At 39.7% G+C, this 27641-nt stretch overlaps 1 protein-coding gene across 2 annotated transcripts; it reads left to right on the top strand.

Annotated features, from left to right (window-relative positions):
- On the top strand, positions 1-27411 carry RINT1 (RAD50 interactor 1). Of its 2 annotated transcripts, XM_089685342.1 has the most exons (15): positions 113-154; positions 368-439; positions 5954-6210; positions 6584-6825; positions 6976-7149; positions 7245-7400; positions 9962-10118; positions 11882-11992; positions 12693-12918; positions 13383-13520; positions 18649-18848; positions 21072-21286; positions 22939-23119; positions 24783-24901; positions 27007-27411. In XM_089685342.1, exons 3-15 carry the CDS (start codon positions 5992-5994, stop codon positions 27227-27229), a joined length of 2361 nt encoding a protein of 786 aa, XP_089541468.1. In that variant the 5' UTR covers positions 113-154; positions 368-439; positions 5954-5991; the 3' UTR covers positions 27230-27411. The 2 variants fall into 2 exon arrangements, with proteins under 2 accessions (XP_089541459.1, XP_089541468.1); XM_089685333.1 differs by lacking the exon at positions 368-439 and having other exon boundaries at positions 1-154.
- Positions 27412-27641: the final 230 nt, after the last annotated feature.

Genomic DNA, 27641 nt, shown 5'->3' with positions numbered 1-27641 from the left:
TTGTCTGATTTGCTCTGTGCCTTTTGTTTATAAAGTTTATCGGCAAAAAAAACCGAGCTGTTCTGGGAGTCGGAAGTGACGTGTCTAGTGTGGAGTTGTGCCGTACCCCAGGTGTGAGGTGTCATCGCTGAGTGCTGGCTCTGGACACTGGCAGGTACCTAGCATTATGTTCAGCCGAATGACAAGCTGGTGTGCCCCATTCTACAACACGGCTTGTATTCAGTGTGCACGTGTAACTTCCTGTACGTGTACCCTATGTTCTGTCATCTGCCTCAATGAGAAACTAGTATTGGGGACACAAGATTTATAAGGGATGACATTCCTATTGGCTGCTCTAGATTTAAGGGATCTTTTTTTTTTTTTACAGTTCTCTGATGATCACTGCATATGCCTGAGGATGTGCACTGTTTCTCCTCTATCATGTACTTAGTTATTTCAGGTATTTATATATAGTGCTGACTATGCAGCGCTTTGCATTTTTGCAGGTTTTTTTTCCCCCAACTTTTGCTCATTGTACACTTTTTCATCACTTCCTGCCCTCAAGCAGCTTACATATTTATTTATTTCAGGTACTTATACAGCGCCATCAATTACGCAGAGCTTTACATATATATTGTACATTCACCTAACCCTCAAGGGGTGTACAATCTAAGGTCCCTAATTCCCATTCATACACATATTAGGGCCAATTTAGACAGGAGCCAATTAACCTACCAGCATGTCTTTGGAGTGTTGGAGGAAACCGGAGTACCCGGAGGAAACCCGCACAAGGAGAACATGCAAACTCCAGGCAGGTGGTGCAGTGGCTGGGATTTGAACCAACGATCCTACTACTGCCAGGCAGAAATGCTAACCATTTAGTCACTGTGCTGCGTGTGTGTGTTTTTTTTTTTTTTTTTTTTTTTTTTTTACACTGAACATTAAGTTTAGGTTCATGATGTATTTGAGTCTCTGTGCAGGTGCATTTGTGCAGGCATTTGAATGGGCTGCTGTACATACAGGAGATGCAGAGAAAACGTCTGACCCTTTTTTTAAAACACACCGGCCTGGCAGCCACACCGGACTGCAGTTCCCGACCATGCAGTTTCAAACACCCCAAATCGCACTTCATTTCCAGATGCGTGGCAGTGCCATTAGGAATCAATTGCACCCCTGCACGTGTGCTGAAAAGCAGCACGTTTTGGTTGTGGATGCAGGAACGTGTGTGATTTACACACATTTCCAGACCCACATATACACTGCTCAAAAAAATTAAAGGAACACTTTGAAAACACATCAGATCTCAATGGGGAAAAATATCTCGCTGGATATTAGTGGTGCACTGAAATTCTGGTGCTGAGAATGAAAATTCAAAATGCACTTGGCCGAAAACCGAAATGCACAGTTTTTAAAAATTATTATATATTTTTTTGGAAAAAAACACTGATTCAAAAAAACAATATATACCCCAATATGTTTGTAAAATATGAAATAGGCTGTTATGGGGAGTAAATAGATACCCAACATGTCACGCTTTAAAATTGCGCATGCTTGTAGAATGACATTAAACTGCGGTACTTAAAAATCTCCATGGGTGATGCTTTAAAAGTTTCTACAGGATAGCAGTGTAAAGTTACAGAGTAGGTCTAGTGCGAGCATTATTGCTCTTGCTCTGATGTTCATGGCAATACCTCGTGTGGTGCAATTGCCATTTACGTATGCATGCGGGACCAACACTTGCGTTCGCCTTTGGGAACGGGGCGCTTTAAAAAAATGTTTTTGTTTAAACTGTTTCTTTGATTTTTTTTTATCACTTTATTTTGCTGTCATAGTAAATGTAAACATTGCTTGTGATAGCAATAGTCAGTGACAGGTACTCTTTACAGAGAGATCTGTGGTCTATTAGACTTCAAATGTCCTCTGCACTAAGATCGGTGTAATCAGATGCTTTACCAATTTAAAAAATAGTGCTGTTTACATCCAGGAAACTGGAAGTGATGAAAATGCTCATTGCTCTAGTTTCTTATACCATAGAGATCATCAGGGACCTTTCAGTCCTCCGCAATCTGTGTAGTAAGCCGGTGGTCATTCAGTGCTCCCTCCCGCCACCTGTAAAAGCTATCCAGCAGCTAATTTGCCACTAGAATGGCTTCTATATAAAAACAAGCTTAACCACTTCCCGGCCGGCCGTTGTATATAAACGGCCAGACTGTGGCAGTACAGGGTCAGGTGGCCGTTTATAAACTGCCTCCCCACGCCCTGCTTGTGCGCGCTCCCCGGGAGCACGCAGCACTACTCTCCAGTGCCCTCTGTGTCCTCCGGACACAGTGAAACACCGATCGTCGGACGGGACCTCTGTACGAGGTCCGATCATGTGATCACTGATTGGCCAATCAGTGATCACATGCAAAGTAGTAAGCAAGATGTCACTTGTGACATCATTGCTTACTACATGTGAAATCTGTGAATGATCACAGAGGTCAAATGGTACAAGGCTATTCACAACAGCCTTGTACCATGTGACAAGCTGTGACCAATCACAGCTCACTCAGTAGTTCTCAATGGCTGCAAGAATGCAGACAGAGAGAAAAAGAAATGATTGCTTTTACATCCTATATGGGTGTAAAAGCAATCAGTGTAAAAAAAAAAAAATCTTCATCACCCCCCAAAAGTAGTGACACTGTACTGCTAGGGTGACGGTGTGTAAAAAAAAAATAATAAATTAAATAAAATAAATAATATAAAAAAAAAAATGTAAAAAAAATGTTTAAAAATTATAATATCTGGTTATAAACTAATTTGGCTTATTTATTTTTTTTACTAAAAAGATAACAGAATACATTTTGGCCAAGATTTATGATGAAATTTTATTTATTTGCAACATTTTATAAGAAAAACACTTTTTTTCCAAATTTTTGGACATTTTTATATACATAGCAAAAAAAATAAAAATCCCAGCGGTGAATAAATACCACCAAAATAAAGTTTTATCTGTCTCAAAAAAATGGTAAAAAATTCATATGGGTACAGTGTTATATGACCGCGCAATTGTCATTCAAAGTGTGATAGCGCTGAAAGATGAAAATTGCCCTGGTCAGGAAGGGGGTAAAAGTGTCCAGATTGGAAGTGGTTAAAAAACAATGTGGGATGATGTCTGGAGTTGAAGGCACCATCCTGGTATAACCACTTAAAGCCAAATGACATACATGTATGTGATTTGGTGTTAAGTAGATAAAGTTCACAACAAGGGTGCAGAAATCTTAGATCTTTTCCTTTTAAAGTGTAACTAAAGTCAGAACTTTTTTTTTTTTTTAGTTTTGGAAAGTGGAGAGGGATTAGAACACCTGACAGATCTTATTGTTGTCTGTGCCACCTGTTAGGGAGATTCACCTTCTATTTGTCCTTTTCACCATTGTCATCAAAAGTGAGTGTAAAAGAAATTCAGAACAGGAATCAAGAGGAAATCACCATTAGTTCTGGTGATTGTGGCGACACCCTGAGATTCTCTCACTTTGGATGGATTTTCTCTCACTTGTTCAGTCTATGGGAGAAGAAGTGAAGGGAAATCTTGCCTATGGGACAGAAATGGCAAAAAAGAAACCCAACGATGGTTATAACCCTATCCAAGATGCAAAAAAAATTGCCTTTAGCTACGCTTTATTTCTGTTTTGCCAGAATCTTGCAAGCCTTCTAATGTAAACACACAGCAGGTGTTTAGAAACTGTTGGAAACCTACTGAAAACAATATTTTAAAGTCTTTTGAGGTTGAATTACTAATGCATAGCTAGAGAGGTCGGCTTGATTTAAAACTTTTACTGTATATTAAGGATATGTAAATAATCTGATATCCATAATTTAGACACAGGAGCTTTTAAAAAATGTCACTCTGCAAATTACTGGTCTTGTAAGTAACATCTTTGATATCCTGTATATCAGAGGTCCGCAACCATTTCCGCACTGTGTCAATTTAGAAGCATTAGACAATTGGCATGTCAGTACACCATAGCTATATAGTTCATTTTCAATTTTTGCTCTCTTAAGATGGCCATAAATTTTTAAATTTTCTTACTCAATTTTATTTAGATTTACCTTCAATTGTATAGTGCAAGGACCTGCCTGATTGCATACAAGTTGAAAGTGTTTAGGTTTTGACGTAGATGGCTTTGGGAAATATAAAGAAAAATTGTGCAAGAAAATTGTATAATATATGAGCAGCCATAGATGTACTACTCTTGCCGGGTTAACCACTCGCTGTCTGCACTATAGCCAAATGATGGCTACAGTGCTGTTGTCGAGTTCTAGGAGGGTGTCATATGACAACCAGCGCTCTCTGTGATTTCTGTGTCATTTGGACACAGGTTTTTCACATGACACAGTAAAGGGCCAATCACCATGTGATCAGCTGTGTCCAATCACAGCTCATCACCATGTAAACACACTTGCCAGTTATCGGTAGTACTTTCCTCACACTGTCACAACGTACTGCTGATAACCGGCAAGCCTGAAAGGAGACATTTACACTGATAATCAGGGCTCCTATCTGTGCCCATCAGTGCTGCCAGTCAATGCCCATCAGTGCAGCCCCATCGGTGCCTCCTCATAGAAACTATTCATACAAATTTCAGTTGTATGAAAATTGAAAAAAAAAATCTCATATGGGTACAGTGTTGCATGACCGCGCAATTGTCATTCAAAGTTCGACAGCACTGAAAGCTACAGCTGGAAAAAAATCCAGTCAAGCTGAGTGCTGCTCAGCCATTCACAGGAAGACTTGTATTTTATCAATTAATACAAGGCTTCCCCTGAATGACCAAGGTGAAGATAGTGACACATCCACTTTCCTCTTGATTCCAGCCAATCCATGGAAGCCTTGTATTCACTGATAAAAATACAAGGTTTCCTGTGAATGGCTGGCACTCAGCCCAACTCGATTTTGTTCTAGCAGTGCCCCATACCGCTGCTGGAATGCAGTGCTGCATACTTGATGTAGTTGATGCTACAGTTACACACAGTTTAGACTGCACTGACAGCGGCTGCAACAATTACTAAAGGAAATAGTTTTTACTGGCCCAAACAAACTATCTAAAGTGAAACAAAAGATGGGCTTTAATTTCAGCTGTACACGTGCTTCTGAATGATCTGTTGTAAGTCAACTTCAAGATGGACTTAACACTGTCTTTAGGTGTGAAAAAAAATCTGTTTGCACACATATGAGGATCCAAAGGCAGAGAATATTACAAAGCTCACTTATTTCAACAATAATTTGACACTACACTACAGACTAGATAATTAATAAACTACCCTACAGTTATGTTTAAATGAGAAATTGAAAATATTTTTGTAGACATTTGACTATCGATCTGCCAGATGTCAGTGAAAATAACTTTGCTTGCCCTCCATTGCTGACCCTTCTGTATGCTGTAATGATGTAAAGGTCAGTAGGAGAAAACAGTGAGCACTGCGAGGTCCAAGAAGGTCTACATGTTTGGAAGTGTTGGTTTCCTCAGTAGACAATTTCTCAGGAACTGTGGTGTTCGGCAGTGCAGATGGCAGGAGAGAGGAGTATTTATACTCTTTTACAGGGAAAGCTTAGCTGGAAAAGTTTTGTATAGTTATGACATGGGGTGATTAAGTGTTAAATTAACAGATATGTGGTTTAATTTAACATTTAGTAAATGTCAAACAGGTTAAACTACTTGCATGGAAGTGAACCATTGGCCCAGGCCTACTATACAGCATGTTACAAACCTGTAACCCAGTGCAGTCAGTTGCCATTTAGATGGTTACAGTGTGCTGTCTAATGAAAGATGTTTGTTTCTGTGTGTCATGATGTTAAGCAACATTTTTGTGTTTTGTACATCAACTCCACTAACACTTATCTGATCAACACAGGCCATCATCGTGATGTTTTTGAATAAAAATGTAATCCTGTTATGGTAAAGCTCTGTTGTAAATAAGAGATTTTTCTTTTCAGATGTCATATATTTCTTCCGTTGGGTATATTAGTCCGATATGTCATCTTGTGAAAGTGAAAACCAAACAACCAATTTGTGTAACGGTGATCCAGAGAGATTAAGTAGCGGTAACAAATCTGATCCATACACTTGTGATCTTCCATTTTATGTCTGTGAGTTTGTGGACAAAGAGGTTGGAAATGATTTCAAGTCTCTACGAAAAGTAGCCGCTCTTTTAGAAACTATATCAGGAGAGACCAAACACCTAGAAGAGCAGGTATACTGGGGTTTCCTTTGCTTTAAAATTTGTGTTGTTCCATTTTTTCAAATGTGCAACTAGTGTGGGAATGTTTTTCTCTTTTTAATGCAATAAGAATTGAGAATACAACAGAATATATGCATGAAAGAATGGGGCAATAAACCAGTATATTTGGATTGTGAATGCAAATTATTTTTAATAATTGCCACGCCAAAATTATATTTTTTTTTAGCAAAAAAGGATTAAAAATGTGTTTTTTTGTTTTGTTTTTTTTATGGAAGTTGAATATGTTCCCTCGAAAATGTTGGATATGTATTAAAGAGGTAAGGATAGGTCATCTGTAAAACATTTAGCTGTAATAAGCATGGTGACACTTTACACTTTACTCTAGGTTCTTACTGTCTCTACTGAGGCTCCAAAGCGAATTCAGGCTGCTTTAAACAATGCAGAAGACACCAAATCCTTTGTTGCTGCTCTTCTGGAAAGAGAGACGACTGTGTCTCAATCCATCAATGAACACCTAATGGAGGCTGCACCATGGATGGAAGACTTAGGAGCCTTAATTCAACAGATCAGTGAAGTGGAATGTCATCTAGCTTACCTGAAATGGATCTCACAAATTGAGGAGCTAAGGTGAGCAGACAATAGCTAGCGCTAGCTAAAGTGGCACTGTTCACAGATTTTGGTGGACATGGCAGCTACCAGCTTGAATTTTTTTTTTTTAACTTGTGGAGGTGTATTGTGAGCACCGTCATAGAGCTCTGTTTTCTTTCACCTCTCCAGTGATAACATTCAGCAACATCTGATGACCAACAATGTTTCTGAAGCTACAAATACAATGGTATCAATGGCTGAGCTAGCTATTAAGCTCCAGGATTCATCTTGTACTCATCTACTAAAATTCATCTGTTCCACTGTTCAGTTCTGGCACAAAATTCTTAAGGACAAGTTAACAAGGTTATTATGGCATCATTTTTAGGGTGTAATATCATGTAATAGTGACATATTCGAGGTCTATGTATTTGCTAATTGTATTTTGTTTTTATCTGTAGTGATTTTGAAGAAGTGTTAAATCAGTTACATTGGCCTTTTGTGAGTCCACATCAGCCACCAACACCAGTTTCCTCAACATCTTCCTCAGTTGGAGCTAATGAAGTTTACACTAACCTGCAAACACTCTTCACTCAACTTCTTAAGCTTCAAGTTTCGTATCCTTTAGAAGTCAGACCAATGAAAACTGTCACTGGAAGCAAAGTAACAAAGGAGATCAGCATTTAAAACATTTTATTAGTTGTAGGTATACATAGTATTAGAGCACAGGACCTTCTTAATGAAAGTGAATGAAAAAAAAATCTTAGAATAACTGTAATGAAAGATGTTTTGGCATACATTGTCTTATACAGATATTTCTCTAGAGAATGATAATAAGGCTTTATATTTTAAATAAAAACCTTTATCTATAACAGGGATCCCCAAACTTTCCAAACGAAGGACCAGTTTACAGTTATTTACACTTTGAGGGGACGGGATTAGACCTGTAGTCAGTAGGAGGAGGAGTGCCCCATCATTGGTATTAATGAGAGGAATAGTGCCTCATCATTGGTGTTCGTGGAAAGAATGGTCCCTTATCATTGATGTCAGTGGGAGGAAAAGTACCCCATAGTTGGTGTCCGTGAAATGAATGGCACCTCATTGTTGGTGTCAGTGGGAGGAATAGTGCCTCGTTGTTCTTAGTGGGAGGAATAGTGCCACATATCAGGGTGAAGAATAGTCCTCCATGTACCAGGTTAAAGCCAGCATAGGGCTGCATTCGGACCAAAGGCCACAGTTTGGAGACCACAGATCTATAACGATCCCTATACACTGTTGCATTTTAAAGCACACACTGCAATGCGCAAAAAATATGTGTCCAACTTCCCCATAGTGAGGGAAATTTATCAAAACTAGGACAGAATCTGGAGCAGCTGTGCATGGCAGCCAATCTGCTTCTATCTTCAGCTTGTTCACTTAGGCTTTAAAAATGAAAGATCAACACAGACTGGTTGCCATGCACAGTTGCTCCAGTTTCGATAAATTCTACTCAATAAAAATAGTGGTGCTGATTTACTAAAGGCAAATATACTGTACACTGCAAGTGCCCCTGCTCTAGATCTGAGAGGAAGCTCTGCTGATTTCTATCATCCAATCACATGCAAGCACAAATGGTCTTTTTTTTTTTTTTACTTTTCCTTGCATGTGATTGGCTATTCTTTGTAAAGTGAAGCTTTACCTCATTTACTAAGCTCTGGAGCAACTGCACTTGTAGTGCACAGTGTATTTGCCTTTAGTAAATCAACCCCAGTGTCTGTTCCCATGCAGTGTGTTTTAAAAAATATGACTTGTCCTTTTTTCTGTGTTTTAGTGCATTGGAAAGCCTATTGAAGTCAATAGCGGCACATCAAAATGCATATAACATGATAAGCATTAATAACATTTATTAACCCTATCCACTTCAAATTTTAAATTTAAAAACATGCGTCAAAGCCCATGACAACACACCTGTTTAATGCTATAGAAGAGCATCCCCACTCCCATGCAAATATCTAAATGCCTTAAAGGATGAATTCTTGATTAAAAGATAAGTTCACCTTTAGAACATGTTACATGTTCCACCCCTTTTTAGGGTTTAACATGTTCTCATAGCTGCAGCCATGCCTGCCAACCCCCTCCCTCTGACAGACAGTACGAGGAGACGTTTCCCTGTACTACTTGTCAAATTTGAAGACAGCATGGCCATGCGGGGCTCTGCCCACACAGTCACATCATTTATTCACAGACTTCTGTGAATGAATGAACTGCAAGTCCCAACAGCTTTAGCGACTGTGGGCTTGTAGTTTTCAATGAATTGCCACGGCACTGTGGAGCGACGTGGTAGTTCATTGAAGCTTCCTGTCAGTATATCTGCTTGCTCATCTGTCCCTTACGGCAAGTAGATATTCTGACAGGTCTGCAGGAGACCTGCATGGCACCAGCGATCTACTGATCATTGGTGCAATGCTTTCCAGGCTCCTTTTGGACAAAAATAATAAATGCACATTTTTTTTTTTACCTGCAAAAAATGTGTATTTATTATTTTTATCCAAAAGGTGAACTTATCCTTTAACTCAGTTATGTATTGTGCCTTTGTGTGCCAGGTTGACATTTGCAATATAGATATTCAAAGGATAAGTACACTTTTCAAACACAAGCTCTTTCATTTATCTATGCATTTAAAGCAGATTTCTTAAACCTTCTTTTCACCTTACTTTTGTATCCTTTTAAAAGTTTTCAATTAGAGCCCAGCCAATTCAGATATGCTATTGTTTTTTTAAGCTATCCTCCAAACATGACATCAGTCTTGCTTTTTTGTGTACTGTGGTATATTAAAGTAGGATAATAATTCTGAAATTTTGCTTGCAACTGGCAGGTCAAGATTACATAGGTTGGGCTCAGCTAAGGGGACTTCTGGGATGACTCTTTTCTACAACTTTTTATTTGTTAATTTTTATGTGAGCACATGCTTTCTTGCACCTCTCACTTTTCAGAAAACATGTATGTAGTTCTTGACTCTGTGGCTTCTGTCATCAAAAGCTTATAATGAGTCAGCCATGGGAAAAAAATATTACATTTAATTTTTCATTTTATCAAAAAGACACATATATAATGCATGTTGGAATGCCAGTATTACTGGTCACATCTGCTGCACATATTTTTTTTATTTTGTCAAACTTTTCTTAACATGTAACCTTAGAGATGAACTAATAAGTAAACCTAAACAGATGCCAGAGAAATTTTCCCTTCCATCCTCTCCTCCTATCATTCTTCCTATGCAGATTATGCTAGCTCCTTTGCAGAAGAGGTTCCGCTATCATTTTACAGGCAACAGGCAAACTAACCTTTTAAACAAGGTGAGTATGCATTGGGTCTGTATAGCCACTGTTACTGCCAGAATTCTTGTATAGAGTTTAAATGATTGTCATATGAGTTATTAAATGGACAATTGCACCTTTTGTCAATATTTTAGGGTGCCTAGCACACTTATTAAATCAGTAATATAAATACTATACCTTTTCTCCAAATGAAAGATTTTGCTGTGGTCTGCCTAACTTAATTCTGTTGCTGAAAGTAAATAATGGTGTCCATGTACATTCCTGCTTAAATTCGGCTATGAACTACTAGATTTTCAAATGAAAATTCTCAGTACATTCAACGGCTTGACACATTTTATTCAAAAATAGTTTAAATCTAATTTTCTTTTAACATTCAATTTTGAAATGAATAGACTACCAAGCAAAAACCATATACACTGTTAAAAATGTTCCGTTTCTAAAAAATGAACGTCAAATTGACCACACTAATGATTTGAAAATCGATTTGAAGATCTGGCCAGTAATACACCTTCTGTATTAGAGTGGACAGCAACATTTTCAGTTTGGGGGGAGGGTAGTGTAAGATGCTGTGGTAGATTTAGATACACTAACAAATTGAAGCCAAATTTGAGCTAATATTTTATAAGCTGTTACAGCAACAGTTTTTTTAGTTTCTTTTGGGATAAAGGTTTTACATAATTAACCATAATAAGCACCTCTGTCAGTGGTAAATGGTTTGTCTCAACCCTCTAATATCTACATCTGCAGGACAGCTTGTTTTGTTGAAAAACAGACTTACTGGTAGAATCACCAGGTGAAAATAAAGGAAAGAACCCCTTAAATGGCTAGATAATTTTTACCTGTATTAAGATAAATAATTTCCCACTGGCTGTATGGCCCCCTCACCACCCTTTATACTTACTTGGGTCCTATATCGATACAGTGATGTGCCTGTCTGAAGCGGTGCTCCTCTTCTCACAGGCTACAGTGGAAGCCATTGTGTATCCTCTATCAACTGAAATCTTTCTCCATCACTCCCCCACCACCTTATTCTTTTGGTGCAGCAGTGGTTAATAGAGCTGACGGACTCAAGAGTTCCTGATTATGCCCGTCTTTTCTATCTAGTTCCTGTATGCATAGAAGCAATTCTACAGCTTCTGTGAATGAAACGTGATCTATAAATGGAGGGCAGCAGATGACTGAAATGTCTGACCCCTCCATTCATGGATCAAATTTAATTCATAGAAGTTGTAGTATAACTTCGGTGTATGGAAGAACTGGGCACAAAGGGTGGGCATAGTTAGGTTATTTGAAGATGTAGTTGTCAACATCGCCAATATTGTAAATACGCTGCTGTAGCTACTGTGTTCTAGCCTGTAAATATCTGCTCCAAGGCATTACTGTTAACTTCTGCCTTTTACCCTCTGCAATTTGTCCACACACTGTCCACTGCCCTACTGACATTTGTTATATCTTTCTAAGTTTTCTTTACTATTTAGTTAGGCCTTGCTAGTTAATTTCTTAATGAAAAAATAAAGGCACCAAACCCTAGTGATCTTTGATCTCTTCCATGTTGTTCAGGTAGATCTCTACCTCTCAGAGGTTGCCTACCCCTGTTTTCCTGTTATAGTGGGTACCTCATGTTGGTGTATTTTTTGGCAACTGCCTGCTGATGAGTGGCAAGAGTATCTGAATGGTGCATGACTTTGTCCATTCATAAGATATACAGTATATGTTTTTGTTGTTCTCTTTAGTTGTTTGTTCCTTAGTCATGTTAAACAGGGTTTCTTTTTATGTTTCAGCCTGAGTGGTACTTAACGCAAGTCCTCATGTGGATTTCAAACCACACAAAGTTTTTGCTTGAGAAGATTCAGCCTATCCTGATTAAGGCAGGCTCCTCAGTGAATATTAAGGTTAGTATTCAAAAGGGGAAATTTATCCAGGAGGTTTTGGTTCAAGGCAATGAATTTGGCCTGATGATATTTCTGGCAGATTATGAGCAAGCAGCTTCACCACGAGCATACTCCTGACTGTGAAGTTATAGTTTGACTGGAAACGTGGTCTATCCACTCTAATGCTGTTCATACATGAGGCAGTTTGGAGGGCAATATGGTGGCTTTCAATCAGCTTCCAATTAGAGTCAATTTCTCTATATAAATATAGAGAAATTGACTGAAACTTGTACAGTTTTTGATTAATTACTTAAAACCAGGAAACATCTGTGTTTTGATTGCAAGCTAATTGAAAGGAAAATGTCCAATATGCGCATCATACAGATACTTTATCTGTCTCATCTGACTAGGTGACAATTCCCACCACCTCAAGTGCTAGGAAATTGCCTTGGCTGCAACAATAGCAGTTCTCAGTTTATTCCTATTGTTTTCTGCCAAACACTGGATGTAAAGATGTCTTCTTGCTCTGTCCTCCTCCATAGCCATAAAAACACACTCTGGTGATCCCCACCATTATATTTATGGCATTTTGTTTTTACGAAAAATATTTCAGGAATCACCCTTATATGGCCAACTGCCCTCAATGACATACAGTGTCATAACTTCAGTAAGTGGTCATGTGCTATTTATTGTTATACATTTCTGTTGATCTTATCTCTAGATGGAGTTTACTCGTGGTCTGGTGTTGTTGGTGCTAGAGAAGTTATCTGCTGACATCCCATGTTTGTTGTATGATGATGTCCTCTACTGCCATTTGGTAGATGAGGTGCTTCTGTTTCTAAGAGAACTACACTCAGCACATGGCTACCTGAACAATATGCCAAACTGCATGCACATTCTATCTGAGGACACCTTCTTTCAGCGATGGCTAACTGTGGAAAGGAAATGTAAGTGCTGGTGTTCTGCTTAGCACCCAGTTTAATGAATAAGTAATAACTAACAATCTCTGTGGCATATTCTTAGCTACTATATTGCCATACAAATCCTAATATATCAGACTGCATTTTCCTGTTTCTGTTAATCTGTTGAAATTACTTTTGTGCACTTAAAATGCTTCCAGTCACTGTCACCTGGGTTATATTTTTTTTTTACCAAAATCATGGATGATGCTCTTGTTTTATGCAGATTAAATGTTCTGGCTTCACTCTGATCAACATACTGCATACATGTTTGGAGGCAGTAAATCAAAAAGTATTGAGAAGGCCAGGCAACTAGTATTTTCAAGAGCAGATCAGCAATAACAACTTCATTATTTCTGTCAGTACAGATTTCCTTTAAGGCCCGTTATAAGTGTATTGTGTGTTTAAGAAGTACATAGTTTTCAACTGATCACTCTTATTTGTATTGTCAGTGGCTCTAGAGAAGATGGATTCCATGTTATCTTCAGAGGCTGCCTGGGCTTCTCAGTACAAGGATATTAGTGATGTGGATGAAATGAAGTTTCCAGATTGTGCAGAGACATTTATGACTCTACTTCTTGTTATTACAGGTAAATTGCCATTTGCAATTTATTTAGATACAAAACGGCTACTAATGTTCTAAACTTGATGAGAAGTGAGGTATTATCACAGAAAGGCACTACACAGGAGGAGAGGTTACATCTTAGCTGGTGAAATATGGGTTCAGAAGGCTTCTGTGCTGGTAAAATAAGGGATTGACATCAGCTGCTGGATTTATGTTTAAATCGAAGAACAAATATATTAATACAAAGCAGTTTATAAGGGTGGTTAGCATATTTATTGTTTAAATGTTTTACTAACAAACCCTTGTAGAAACATCATTCCCTTTGCAGTATTTGCACAGATTACAAGCAGTTTTCCCAAAACAATCTTTCCAAAGTGTCTCAGTTCTGATACGTTTTCTTTGATAGAGGTGATTATTCGATAGATTGCTCATTTCCTGAGCTTCTAGCTGCACTTTATGCAAGAATCCTATAGGATGGTGGTTGCAAAGACAAGCAGGGCTAGCCTTTAAAATGGTGGCTGCACCAATCATATTTCATGGCCTAAGCTCCTTTTCCTGTTGCATTAAAAGTGGACACCCAGACCTGCTCCATGGCTTCTGGATCAAACTATTTTGGATTGCAGTGGTACTTTATGCTACTAAATAGCTAGTAAACTACTTGCCCCTGACTCCAGAATGAGCTGTTTTCGGTCCAATTGACATTCCCGAAATCAAAATATTGAAAGGTTGCAAAAAACTGTTTGTCATTAAATCCCTCATAGCAAAGATAGCCATTTTGTGTAAATGGATTTACCTTGATCTCTCATCTCTTTGTAGGCAAGCCGTCTTATGTTTTCCATTTGGAATGTGTGGAAGCCTACCTACAAAAGGAAATACAGGTCCATACATTTTTTGATGTCTGGGAGTCTTGCATCCAAACCTTACCTGCTTACACCCAAGTCAATAGTACAATGTTTTCAGTACACTCAAAGGTATCAGATCAGACTATTAATGACCCTCCAACTAATATCTTACAAATTAATAGCTGAGGTCTTCCCCCTTCCTCCAATTGTAAGATCAAAAACCGAGCGCCATCCATCTAATGTGCATCGTTTACTGTTGACCACTGTACCATCAGTGTAATCTTAAACTTAGTCAAAAAGGCCCTTTTTTCTCATTTTGTATCACTCTATAGGCCAAATGTTGTGGCCACCATTGCTGCTAATTGCATTCTTATACTTAAATAAAAATATGAACTATATACTATATTACAAACTCATTATACCCGCTTTTAGATTTTAAAAGTGGGTAGAAGACCCTCTTTGTGGTAAATGTCATAGAGATCATAATGACATCCATATGCTTGGTGCTGTCCTAAGCTTCATACAGTCAGGTCCATAAATATTGTGACATCGACACAATTCTAACATTTTTGGCTCTATACACCACCACAATGGATTTGAAATGAAACGAACAAGATGTGCTATAACTGCAGACTGTCAGCTTTAATTTGAGGGTATTTACATCCAAATCAGGTGAACGGTGTAGGAATTACAACAGTTTGCGTATGTGCCTCCCACTTGTTAAGGGACCAAAAGTAATGGGACAGAATAATAATCATAAATCAAACTTTCACTTTTTAATACTTGGTTGCAAATCCTTTGCAGTCAATTACAGCCTGAAGTCTGGAACGCATAGACATCACCAGACGCTGGGTTTCATCCCTGGTAATGCTCTGCCAGGCCTCTACTGCAACTGTCTTCAGTTCCTGCTTGTTCTTGGGGCATTTTCCCTTCAGTTTTGTCTTCAGCAAGTGAAATGCATGCTCAATCGGATTCTGGTCAGGTGACTGACTTGGCCATTGCATAACATTCCACTTCTTTCCTTTAAAAAACTCTTTGGTTGCTTTTGCAGTATGCTTTGGGTCATTGTCCATCTGCACTGTGAAGCGTCCAATGAGTTGTGAAGCATTTGGCTGAATATGAGCAGATAATATTGCCCGAAACACTTCACAATTCATCCGGCTGCTTTTGTCAGCAGTCACATCATCAATAAATACAAGAGAAGCAGTTCCATTGGCAGCCATACATGCCCACGCCATGACACTACCACCACCATGCTTCACTGATGAGGTGGTATGCTTAGGATCATGAGCAGTTCCTTTCCTTCTCCATACTCTTCTCTTCCCATCACTCTGGTACAAGTTGATCTTGGTCTCATCTGTCCATAGGATGTTGTTCCAGAACTGTGAAGGCTTTTTGAGATGTCGTTTGGCAAACTCTAATCTGGCCTTCCTGTTTTTGAGGCTCACCAATGGTTTCCATCTTGTGGTGAACCCTCTGTATTCACTCTGGTGAAGTCTTCTCTTGATTGTTGACTTTGACACACATACACCTACCTCCTGGAGAGTGTTCTTGATCTGGCCAACTGTAGAAGGGTGTTTTCTTCCCCAGGGAAAGAATTCTTCGGTCATCCACCACAGTTGTTTTCCGTGGTCTTCCGGGTCTTTTGGTATTGCTGAGCTCACCGGTGCGTTCCTTCTTTTTAAGAATGTTCCAAACAGTTGTTTTGGCCACGCCTAATGTTTTTGCTATCTCTCTGATGGGTTTGTTTTGTTTTTTCAGCCTAATGATGGCTTGCTTCACTGATAGTGACAGCTCTTTGGATCTCATCTTGAGAGTTGACAGCAACAGATTCCAAATGCAAATAGCACACTTGAAATGAACTCTGAACCTTTTATCTGCTCATTGTAATTGGGATAATGAGGGAATAACACACACCTGGCCATGGAACAGCTGAGAAGCCAATTGTCCCATTACTTTTGGTCCCTTAACAAGTGAGAGGCACATATGCAAACTGTTGTAATTCGTACACCGTTCACCTGATTTGGATGTAAATACTCTCAAATTAAAGCTGACAGTCTGCAGTTAAAGCACATCTAGTTAGTTTCATTTCAAATCCATTGTGGTGGTGTATAGAGCCAAAAATGTTAGAATTGTGTTGATGTCCCAATATTTATGGACCTGACTGTAGGTATTGGGATGCAAATATTGGTATAAATTTAGTGTTTCAAACTGATATTACACTGGACCCAAAGCAATGCTTACTGGGATTATTAGATGAGCTAGTGGTACGAGAATGCACTAAAGCAGTGATTTCTAGATCTTTAATTCAAGTCCATAAGATTATTCTACAATACTGGAAGTCTGAGAGTCCCCCAGGTCATCAGGAATGGATCTACCACATGGGTACCTTTTTTATGCTTTTAGCGTCTAATTTACTAATATAGGCTACCCTGGTAAAATGTGAGAAATTATGGAATAGCTGACTGGCTACACCTGGCTTGTCACTTATTGACTTTGTACTAAATAGAATCTTGTGATGCACTTTACTTATTCTTTGTATTTTAAAACTGTAACCTGCTATTTGTTTATGCTAGGAACATAATACCATATTCAGTTTTATCTAGTGATCTTTTACTGTCCTTATTTTGGGCTGTTTTGTGAACCTGATGTATACTGTAACAAACTTGTTTCCTCTAATTATTGTATGACTACTCTGAAAAGCTTTAATAAAGCTTTCTATGATTAAAAACAAAAACGAAAGGGAAAAAAAAATAAGATGGCAGTTACACTTTTGCAACTACATTGAGATAATACCTGCTTTATATTTGCCACATGTTCCCATTCACATAGCAGAAGTTAAAAAAAAATAAATAAAAATGCTGCTTACCTTTTAGCATCCCTAAAAATCATACCTAGCTTTCCCCTTGTATGAAATGTTAAGTCCCCTTAACTGTGAATTTACGTTTACCATAATTAACCCTGTCTGGTTTGTGCTGGCAGATCTTCATTATCAGTTGTAAATTAGATTTGATCACTGTTTGCCCTAACAAAGGATTACAGATCTCAACGCGTGGGTTGTGCAACTAGAATGGTTAAGAAATATTTAAAAATATATATTTTTAGGTATGCTGAATGGGAACATACTGTATAACAAACATATAATAGAGTTTTGACTGCAAAAGTGTTGGTTGCACAGGCAGGTGGGGAAAGCCTTATTGTACTGTGGTTGCAGGGACAGCCTTTGAAGTTGGTGGTTGCACAGACACAGAGACCTCCTTTTTAAACTGGTGGTTTCACTAGCAGGTGTTAACAGCCTGTAGGGTGGTACTTGGGCAGTGTAGTTGGACACTAAAATGGATTTGCAAAAGACCTGGTTCAGTATATACCCTTCACATGTGTTAGGCTAAATCTGTTAGTGCTTAGACAATCTGTATGTATGCCATTTATTCCACTAGGTAGCGTATGTCAAAAAATCACTACACACAAATTACATCTTCATTTCTTTCAAAGTTCAGTGAGTCTCACCATAAACATCTTCTGTTCCTCCAGCCCCCCAAGGGAAAAAGTGCTTGTAGTATTTTGTCCTGTTTTCATTAGTGCTTAGCTTGGCCATTTATTCCAATAGGCAGTGTACCTCTAAAAGTCATTACTCCTAATATTTTCACTTCTTTCAAAGTTAAAGAAGTCTCACAATAAATATCATCTGTTCTTCCAGCACCCCCAGGAAAAAAGTTTATAAAAGTATATGTAGCACTTTATCCTGTTTACATCCAGTGCTTTTGGATACTGAGATACCGTGGTCAACAGCACGCCCCCACCCACCGCCACTGTTTGACCGCACTGCTCAGTAGGAGAGAAATACCTAGTTAGTTGTGAATGGCATTGCTTGTGTATGGCAGTAGGCAAACACCAAGGACCAGCATCATCACTACTAATGTAGGAGGAGGGGGCATGTATCACGAGTCACCTGTTCCCAGTGGAACACACACACAGGTTGACCCAACATGCAGTCACAGCAGAGAGGGCGATAGTAAATGAGCTCTGCTTGAGCTACACAATAGGAATGCCAGCAAATCAGACCTCATGGAGGGGTACAGCAACGAAGCAATAATAACAGATAGAGAAATCTGATTTTCTAGATAATTGGTCAACTTTTATTTTTGGAAGTAAACCTAATGATTAAAAAATAAATAAATATACCATCAGGTAAGCCTTTATGCCTTTTGAAAATTCCTTACTTTGTGTTAACAAAAAAAAAAAAATCAGTTTATACAAACTAGTTTATATTCTATGTGTCTCCAACAAGCCTTCCTATGTTATAACTATTAGACAGGTATAAGAATCTGCCCACAGCGGAAAAGAAGCTGAAGTTCCTGGAACTGCAAAAGGAGCTGGTTGATGACTTTAGGATCCGTCTAACACAAGTGATGAAGGAAGAGAGCCGAGCTTTGCTAGATCCTAAATACTGTGCGATACTCAATGCTGTCAACTACATAGCAGCTGTGCTAGCTGACTGGGCTGACAATGTTGTGAGTACATACATTTATCATTTTTCAATCAAAATTCCAAATTTTTACAAGTCATTTCTTATGCATAGATTAGGGTGGGACGGAGACACATTGGTATTTAAACTCAAAAACAAAAATGTATTAAAGTGATTAAATTATTTTTTTAAATAATAAACATGTTAAACTTACCTGCTCTGAGCAATAGTTTTGCAAAGAGCAGTCCCTAACCTCCTCTTCTGGGGTCTGCTCCTGGCGCTCCTGGCTCCTCCTCCCTTACAAGTGTCCCCATAACAAGCGTTTTGCTATGGGGGCACTTGTGCAGGCTCAATCCCTAGCCAGACTGTGTGTTTTTATTGAAGCGTACAGTGCAACTCGGCCTCACTCCCCATTGCCTCCTCGCAGGACTTGAATGAGAGCAGCAGGAGCCAGTGGTGCTGCATCTGAGTCCTGTGGGGTGGGGGAGAAAGAGCAGCACTGCTGCTCTTGGAAACAACACTGGACTGAGATGTAGCTCAGGTAAGAATTTAGGGGAAGCTGGGGGCAGGGAACTTAATCACAGAAGGTTTTTTACCTTAATGTAGAGAATGCATTAAGGTAAAAACCTTGTGCCTTTACAACTACTTTACATTGTAGCTCACTGATTCTTAGATGTGGTGACTGCATTAGTTTTCTTTATTCGGCTTTTTCCTTTTTCTCCTGTTGATCCAGCCAGTATATCTGTTATTTTTCAACCTATTTTAACAGACCAAGCAGTCCAGACAAATTAGCAGTTGGAGGGTTAAGACAAACCATTTACCACTGACAAGGGTGCTTACAATGGTCAGATTTTATTCATTTATATAAAACCTTTATCCCAAAAATAAATAAAACTGTTTGCTATAACTGCTTACAAAGTGTTAGCTGGAGTTCAGATTCAGTTTGTTAGCCAGGTCCAGCTAAATCTGCTAGTTTAACCGCCTCCCGCCCTCCATATAAGGAAATGATGGACGTGAAGTGGTTCTCTTGTTCTGGGAGGATGTAATATGACATCTTCCCACTCTAACCACACACGTGTGCCCCCGGGGGCACGCAGCGCGGCACTCGGTGGTGCGCTGTGTCCCTGGGACACAGTGGATCACCGATCAGTGGAAAGAGCTGATGACGTCAGCTCTGTCATGTAATCAGCTGTGTCCAATCACAGCTGATCACATATAAATAAGGAAATGCTGGTTATCGGCATTTCTCTCCTCACGAGCTGTCACGCTGACAGCTCATGAAGAGAGGAGAGCTGGTACTCGACATTACTCAGAGGGGACATGTACACTAATAATCAGGGAACTGATGATCAGTGTAGCCCCATCAGTGCCACATATCAGTGCCTACCAGTGCACATCAATGCCACATATCAGTGCCCATCTGAGCTGCCTTTCAGTGCCAGTCAGTGCTACCTATCAGTGCCATATGAGTGCTGCCTTTCAGTGACCATCAGCGATGCCTGTCAATGCCCATCAGTACCACCTACCAGTGCCCCTCCTCAGTGCCCATCACTGCAGCCTCATTATCGCACAGCAGTGAAGGCGAAAAATCACTTATTTACAAAATTTTATAACATAAACTAAGAAAGAAGGTGATTAAATACCACCAAAAGGAAGCTGTATCTGTCTCAAAAAATGCTAAAAATTTCATATGAGTACAATGTTGCATGACCGCGCAATCGTCATTCAAAGTGTGAGAGCGCTGAAGCGGAAAATTGGCCTGAGCAGGAAGGGGGTAAAAGTGTCCAGTAGGCAAGTGGTTAAAACTACCATATCCCCAGACTGGCAATGCTGTTGTCGAAGGGTGTCACACTGTCTGCTTTACTACTTCCAGACACTCCAGGAAGTGTGTTTTTTTGGCTGGATCACCAGGGCAAATAAAGGGAAAAAATGAATGCAGCCACCACATCTAAGAATTGGTAAGCTGCAGTTGATTCAATTTTTGGTTTTGGGTTTAATACCACTTTAAATCAAATCCAGACCTTGTAAAGGTCATGTGTACAATGAGGCTGATTTGTGAAGAGTGGGTTAAAGAAAAAGGTCAGCAACTGAGCTGTTGTATATAGCAACCAGTCAAATTCCTAGTTTTATTTGTAAAATGAAGCCTGAATGTTTGCTGTGGACAACTGCCCAGTGTTGAGAGATTAGCCCTACTACATTAAACCATCAGTGCAGCATTGTGTGTTTTTACTCATATTATAATTCTCTTACATAATATTGTTGTTTGCAGTTCTTCTTACAGCTTCAGCAGGCTGCACTGGAGGTTTGCACTGACATTCATTCTAGCAGTAAGCTTCAGCTGGGACAGCTGGCTTCTATGGAAATATCTGTCTTTGATGATATGATTAACCTACTTGAGAGACTGAAGAATGACATGCTAAGTCGTCAGGTAGAACATGTGTTCAGAGAAGTAAAAGAAGCAGCAAAGATGTACAAGAAAGAAAGGTATGTCTTTGTACAGATAGCAGCTGTGAAGATTGTATAACAAAATCAGTTTTTATTACAGTGATCCTCCAACGTACTCACATTTCCACTGAAATGCAGGATGCAAGACTAATACGCACATGATGTGAAGTCAATTACTTCCAGCACCTAAAGAAAGCATAATGTAGAAAGACACTCTTCATACATCAAAATTAAGCGGTCAGTTATTTATTGCAGAACATGAAGTTTACTTGTCGCCTATGAGATCTGCACTTAAAGTGCACGCATCTCATAGTATCCATGCAACCACTGACAACTGTAGACCAGTGCACACATTTTACTCCCCCATGTGTATGTCAGCAGCCACCAGTATCCATACTATCCATGAGATCTGAACTGAAGGACATAACCCCTACTGCTCAGTATCTATGAAACTATTGAGGTTTGTGTTCCAGGGCCCACACCTCACAGTATTCATGCCACCGCTGACATCTGCAGAGCAGTGCAAACACTTCAGTCCCCTCCCCAATATGCATTTCAGCATTCACCCGCATCCATGGTACTAGTGAGATCTGCAACCAAGGACATGCCCCTCAGTACCATGTATCCATGGTACTATTGAGAACTGCACTCAAGAACATACCCATCACTGCCAAGTAATCGTGCAATATTGAGATGTGCACTTCAGCACATATATTTCACTTCCCAATATCCATGCTACCAGTAAGATCTGCACCCTCACTCTCTAGTATCTTTGCACCCCAAATTTGCATATAGTGTTTGATATCTCTGTATTACACACAGTGCCTCAAAGCTCTCTATGACAGGCAGTGCTTTGATCATTTACTAAGTTGTTCAGGCAGAGTTACATATTGCCTCTGGGCACATCTCAGCACATCCCATCACAGATCGCATCATGAAATAAAACAAAAAAACATGGGTAAAATTTACTGTGACAATACACCACAATACAATCCATACAGAGGGGGGAGAGAAACATGTTCTAACCTTGTAACCTAGTCTGTAAGTTACTAGATTAAAGGATTTTACAGCCCTGATGTTGAAAAGTAAGGCAATAAAAATTACTGTTAAAGAATAAGTTCACCTCTTCCAGAAAATAACCTATGCAGTCAAGGGGCCCCTGCAGATAATAGAAAAAACTGTTGTAAAATGTTAATTAATTTTATGGTCATACCTGTAGCCCTTCCACAAGACTGGCTGAAAAACTCAGTTAACAATCCCTAAGTCCTGCCTTATTACTGGAATGTGAAGATCATTGGACGCTCACTCTCAGCATTGCAAGAGTATGAAAAAAACTGTTTTGCATCCTAGCAACTAGGCAGGACGTGGGAATTGCTTATTGGGAGTTTTTTGGCCAGGCTTCTTTAGAAATTTTGCAGCGTAAAGGTCTAGCTAGGAAATCTATTCAGTGTATATCCATCCAGGTAGATCAGATAAGTCATCCAACCAGGCAGATCATTGCAATTCATAGTTCTTGGTGAATCTAAAGTAGCTAGTACAATCATACTGTGTGTGTGTGTGTGTTCATCTTTAAATACTGCTTAGTAGCCAAAAATGCTGAAAATGTTCCAGTCAATATTTCATATGGCCTTTTCCCAAATGTAATGAATTCATTGGAACTGTGAGGTACTCATCTGCTCTGTCAATTTCAGGTGGCTTTCACTGCCGTCACAATCGGAACAAGCTGTGATGTCACTATCTAGCACAGCCTGCCCTATGCTGCTAGCACTCAGAGATCGTCTCCTTCAGCTGGAGCAACAGCTTTGTCATACTTTGTTTAAAACTGTCTGGCAGATGCTTGCAGAAAAACTGGATTTGTTCATTTATCAAGATGTAAGTAAACAAGCTTTTGGGTGCCTTTAAAACAGAACTTTACTTATAACGTAATAAAATTAATGTTCTTAAGCAAGGACCATACATTGTGGATTAATAATTATGCCAGAAAAAATAGGGTGTGCTGTAAATTGCCCCCAGTATTCCATCTGTTTCTTCTTGCTGGAGGACACCATTTTACTGGAACACAGAGCAGTCACTTTCTTATTGAGAACTTTCCCCTTTTCATAGTCTCAAAAATGATATGCCACTTTCTGCAATTCTGTGTTAATTTCCGGCCTTGACTGACTCGACAGGAGGGAGAGGTGCAGGAGCTGCAGAGTTCTCAGATTCAATGTGCTGCTGAGGGAGAACAATAAAATAAGACACTCTTTGTACGTTTAACTCTTTGCTTTTGTGTCTCCTCAGCAGCAGATCTGTCAGCTCACCTGCTTTCCTCATTCTCTCTCCCTAATCAGTCCTTCCTCTTCACAGGCTGTCTTAATATAGCTATAGACACAACAGGGGCCAGCAGGAAATAATCTGTCAACACTTACATTTTTGACTAAGGCCGGCCATACATGGGTTGAAATTTTGACCGATCTTTCATCCGAAAATCGGACCTAAGAATAATCGGCCGATTTTCGATCTGTTGTTAGTGGGTCAATGGCACTGGCCGATTTTTGTGGTTCTTCCACTTTTCGGTGATTGGGCATGTTAGAAAATTCGCCAAAAATGACCAATTTTCGACTCAATGATGGTCAAATCGTACGATCGTTTTTCCAAAAAGAACATGAGCTGTGACCTGGAAGGAACATAAGTTTCACCTGTTATATGGGGTGAACTTTATGACTTGGTCGGCCAATTTTCAAAATCATTGATGGCACCATTGGATTACAGAGTGAACGACATTTTCGATTTTCGTGAAAAAAATCGTTTGGAATTTAAACCGTGTATGACCTGCATGACATTCCGCTAAGTTTATATATGCTTCTGAGAATTGCTAGAAAACCTTACCTTCCTATGGCTGCAATCAGCACAGATGGAATTGGATGTTTCTAAGAAGTCTGTGGACCCCCAGCTTTAAGATGAATTGCACCTATAGTGCTGTTATCATTTTCACCTTCACCACCATCACTACTACGCAGGGGCAGACTGACAACTCATGGGGCCCCCGGGCAATAGGGGATCATGGGGCCCCTGTGTCCTTGCCCAAACTCAAAAAAGTCTGAAAAAGGTACCAGGGGCACCTCATGGGGCCCCCTACTGACAACAGGCCCTCGGGCAGTGCCCGAGTTTTCAAATGGTCAGTCCGCCCCTGCTACTATGTTTACATAATGCAGCTTACCTACCATTCCAACACTTTACAGCTCCTGTCTGAAATCTTTAGAGCAGTGCCTGTGCATGTGTGCCATGATCTCCATTCACTTCAATGGAAAACCCAATCGATCAAGTGAATGGAGACCACAGCACACACGTGTGAGTTCTGCTTTGAATATTTTTGCAGAGACTATATGGTGTTGGGCAGGCTGCACAGTGAATATCTTAGAGGAGCAGGGTTGTAGGTATGTATGATCTATTATGATAGACCTGGGAGGTAGGGGAGAACAGGAAAGGGTAAGTGCTATAAAAGTGCACATATCCTGTAAAGCTGCTGATGTTGCTTCAATCTTGGTTTTTACAGATTATTTTGGCAAATCATTTTAATGAAGGAGGAGCAGCACAACTGCAGTTTGATATGTCCCGGAATCTCTTTCCTTTATTTTCGCACTACTGTAAGAGGCCAGAGAATTACTTTAAGCAGTGAGTATCAAGCCATACAAACAGGAACAACAGATGAAATAAGTTTTCCTCTGTTTTATTTTTACTGACAGCTTGTAAGTTAATACTGTTTTCTTAATTTGTGTCAAACACTGATGTAAGGGATAAAAAAAAAAACAGAAGCTCATAGCAAGTAGATGATTGATGCCAACTAACATGTAGTGGATGCAGGCAATTAACTGGTGACCTCCAATTGTTTTGATTATTACCAGTTCTCGGATTATTTCTAATGAATTTAATGCGTTAGAAATTTGTGTATCATATCTGTTATGCAAGTCAATGTTACCAAATAAATTTGCTGAGCCTTGGAATGGACTGATATTGGTGACCTCCATCCAAATAATGTGATTTGCTTGGTTCTCATGGAGACCCCTATGGCTTTTGCACTTTGAGTCTTGGATGTGAGACAGGGAGTTGAGACTATACTTGCTGCATGCTTGTTCTGAGTCTGGGATTCGGAGTACTGTTGTATGAGACAAGACAGGCAACTAGCTTTTTTAGAAGGAGGTCAGTAATGGCAGCCTATATATTTCCTTCATTAGAGGTTTTGTATGTTTCTTAGGCACTCCCTTGGCAACTCTCCTGTTAAGGTTTTAATATATTTTATGTCATTCAAATGTGACAAGAGGAATAATAGCATTCCTACTGTACAGGAAGAATGAGACTCCAAGGTGATTGGGAACAAAGCTAAGAAGTGTGGTGGGGAGAGACAAAAGAAACCAACAGGTGACTCGGCTCACTAGATTTCACATATATATATATATATATATATGTGCAATATCCCTTTTAGGTGGAGTGACTATTAAACAAAATATTTTTCTAGAAAGAGGATAGAGAGGCATTTTAGGGTTCATTCACACTGCCCCACTGTGGTTTCCCTGCTGTGCAGTTTGCAGAGCAGTGTACCTACATTTCCCATATACATCCACTAGAGCGAGCTTTTTTGGTGTGCTTTCAGAAAACTCTCCAGAAAAGCCATTCTGACAGAAGTCTATGGAAAAGCATGGGAGTAACCCACATAAAAAACACTGGTAAACTGTGCTGCCCCTGTGCTGTGGGGAAAGTGCTCATAGGCAGCCAAATCAAACAGCTACTTTGGCAGCCATAGTGTGGTCTTTTCAATTGCTGCAGCAGAATCTAGCTATGTTAGTGGTCAATCACAGAGCTCCATTTACTAAGTTGGGAATAATATGCGCTTCTAGTGGTGAAGTGGTTCCTGGTTGTTGGGGCTGAAAGTAAGTGGATGACTGTGTAAGATACAAGCTCGTAGCATTGCCTATAAAGCAATGAGTGCTGCTAGCTGAAGGAGATACTGGGTCCTAATTCACATCAATTTTGGGGAAAGCGTTCATATGTCCGCATGTAAAAATGCTGCCGGAAAACAAAGTTGGAAGGGAATTGAGTTATGAACATGTACACCATGTGAGAACAGCTGTCCTAAAAGTTAGCCTGTACCTATGTGATTACCAACTCCTGCCCAGCTGCAAAAAAACTTCTTAGAAGAATTAATTGATTTTTACTGTGGTCTACCAAGGTGTCAAACTCCATTTCTTTGTGGGCCGCAACAGCATTATAGTTGCCCTCAAAGGGCCTGTTGTATCTATAGGACTAGATGTCCAAAGCACCCCAACCCCCCTTGCATATGATGTCAAGAGCCCCCCCACCATTAGAAGTCAAGAGTCCCCCACTTTCTCCTACATCACAGTGTACCTCCCTTGCCTTGAGCTGCTTCCGGGAAGAAGCTGGGGGCAGGGCTGGGAAGCAGAAGCGCAGGGTCTAAAGGAGGACTGGAGTTACCTGCCAGAGTCTGCTGAATGCTGAGACCAGGGGGTGGTGTGGCTGCACAGAGAGGCACAGGACCTGTAGGAGTTCTGTCGACAAGGTGGGGGAAAGACGAGTTGGTGCCACAGCTGCAGGAGAGGGCCGAGGGCCACATAAAATGGCCTGGCTAGTCAGCTTCGACCCGCAGGCCTTGTGTTTGACACGTGGACTAAGATAATACATGAAATTCTGACTGCTAAAAGGTGTTTGTGTATCAATTGTTAAATGATCTGTAAAATAATAATAAATATATGTATTAATTTCAGTGTGAAGGAGGCATGCATTATCCTCACCCTTGGTATAGGTCCAGCGCTGCTCCTGAGGGATGTGCTACAGACTGCAGCACACAATGTGGATAGTACCGACATCAACAGCAAAGTGCCCTCTGCTACTGCAGCTCTGAATGAACTTGGAATATACAAGCTGGCACCACAAGATGTAGAAATTCTGTTTAATCTAAGGACCAATTGGCCAAACACTGGAAAATAATATTTTCTTATGCACAGTTTAACAGTCATTTGTCTGCTGACTGTAATATATATACTGGCTCTTTGCCAGTAGCTATAGCTTTCCTGGTGGAAGTTGCTTCCTATAAATAACACAACATGTTAAGTGGTAAGGACTATGTTTTTACATCTGTAAATATGTTTTATTAAAAAGTAACATACTTATCACCTGTGGTATTGAAGCTGAATTCTAGCCAGATATGGAAAATATTAATTTATGCAGCTCTATAAGTATTAATACTTAATTAAATGTATTTTTGTAAATGCAAGCAGTGTAAGTGCCTGAAATTGACCTGATATCAGCATTTTGCAGTCCTTATACAGCACTGCTGGAGTGTGAGAGGAAAAAGCAGCAAAGTCAATCAGTTTATATGCTGATAAGGAGCTTTCTGATA

This window comes from Staurois parvus, unplaced genomic scaffold, assembly GCF_062004578.1.
Source record: "Staurois parvus isolate SC_StPar_1 unplaced genomic scaffold, SC_StPar_1.0 ptg000019l, whole genome shotgun sequence".
Taxonomy (NCBI): domain Eukaryota; kingdom Metazoa; phylum Chordata; class Amphibia; order Anura; family Ranidae; genus Staurois; species Staurois parvus.
This window is presented reverse-complemented; position numbering and strand designations above follow the sequence as displayed.

Coding starts and splice junctions, on each gene's coding strand:
- RINT1 (XM_089685333.1), top strand. CDS start 5,992: ATGTCATCTTGTGAAAGTGAAAACCAAACAACCAATTTGTGTAACGGT. Junction 7,401..9,961: donor CTTCTTAAGCTTCAAGTTTC/GTATCCTTTAGA, acceptor ATGTAACCTTAG/AGATGAACTAATAAGTAAAC. Junction 18,849..21,071: donor CTGACTGGGCTGACAATGTT/GTGAGTACATAC, acceptor TGTTGTTTGCAG/TTCTTCTTACAGCTTCAGCA.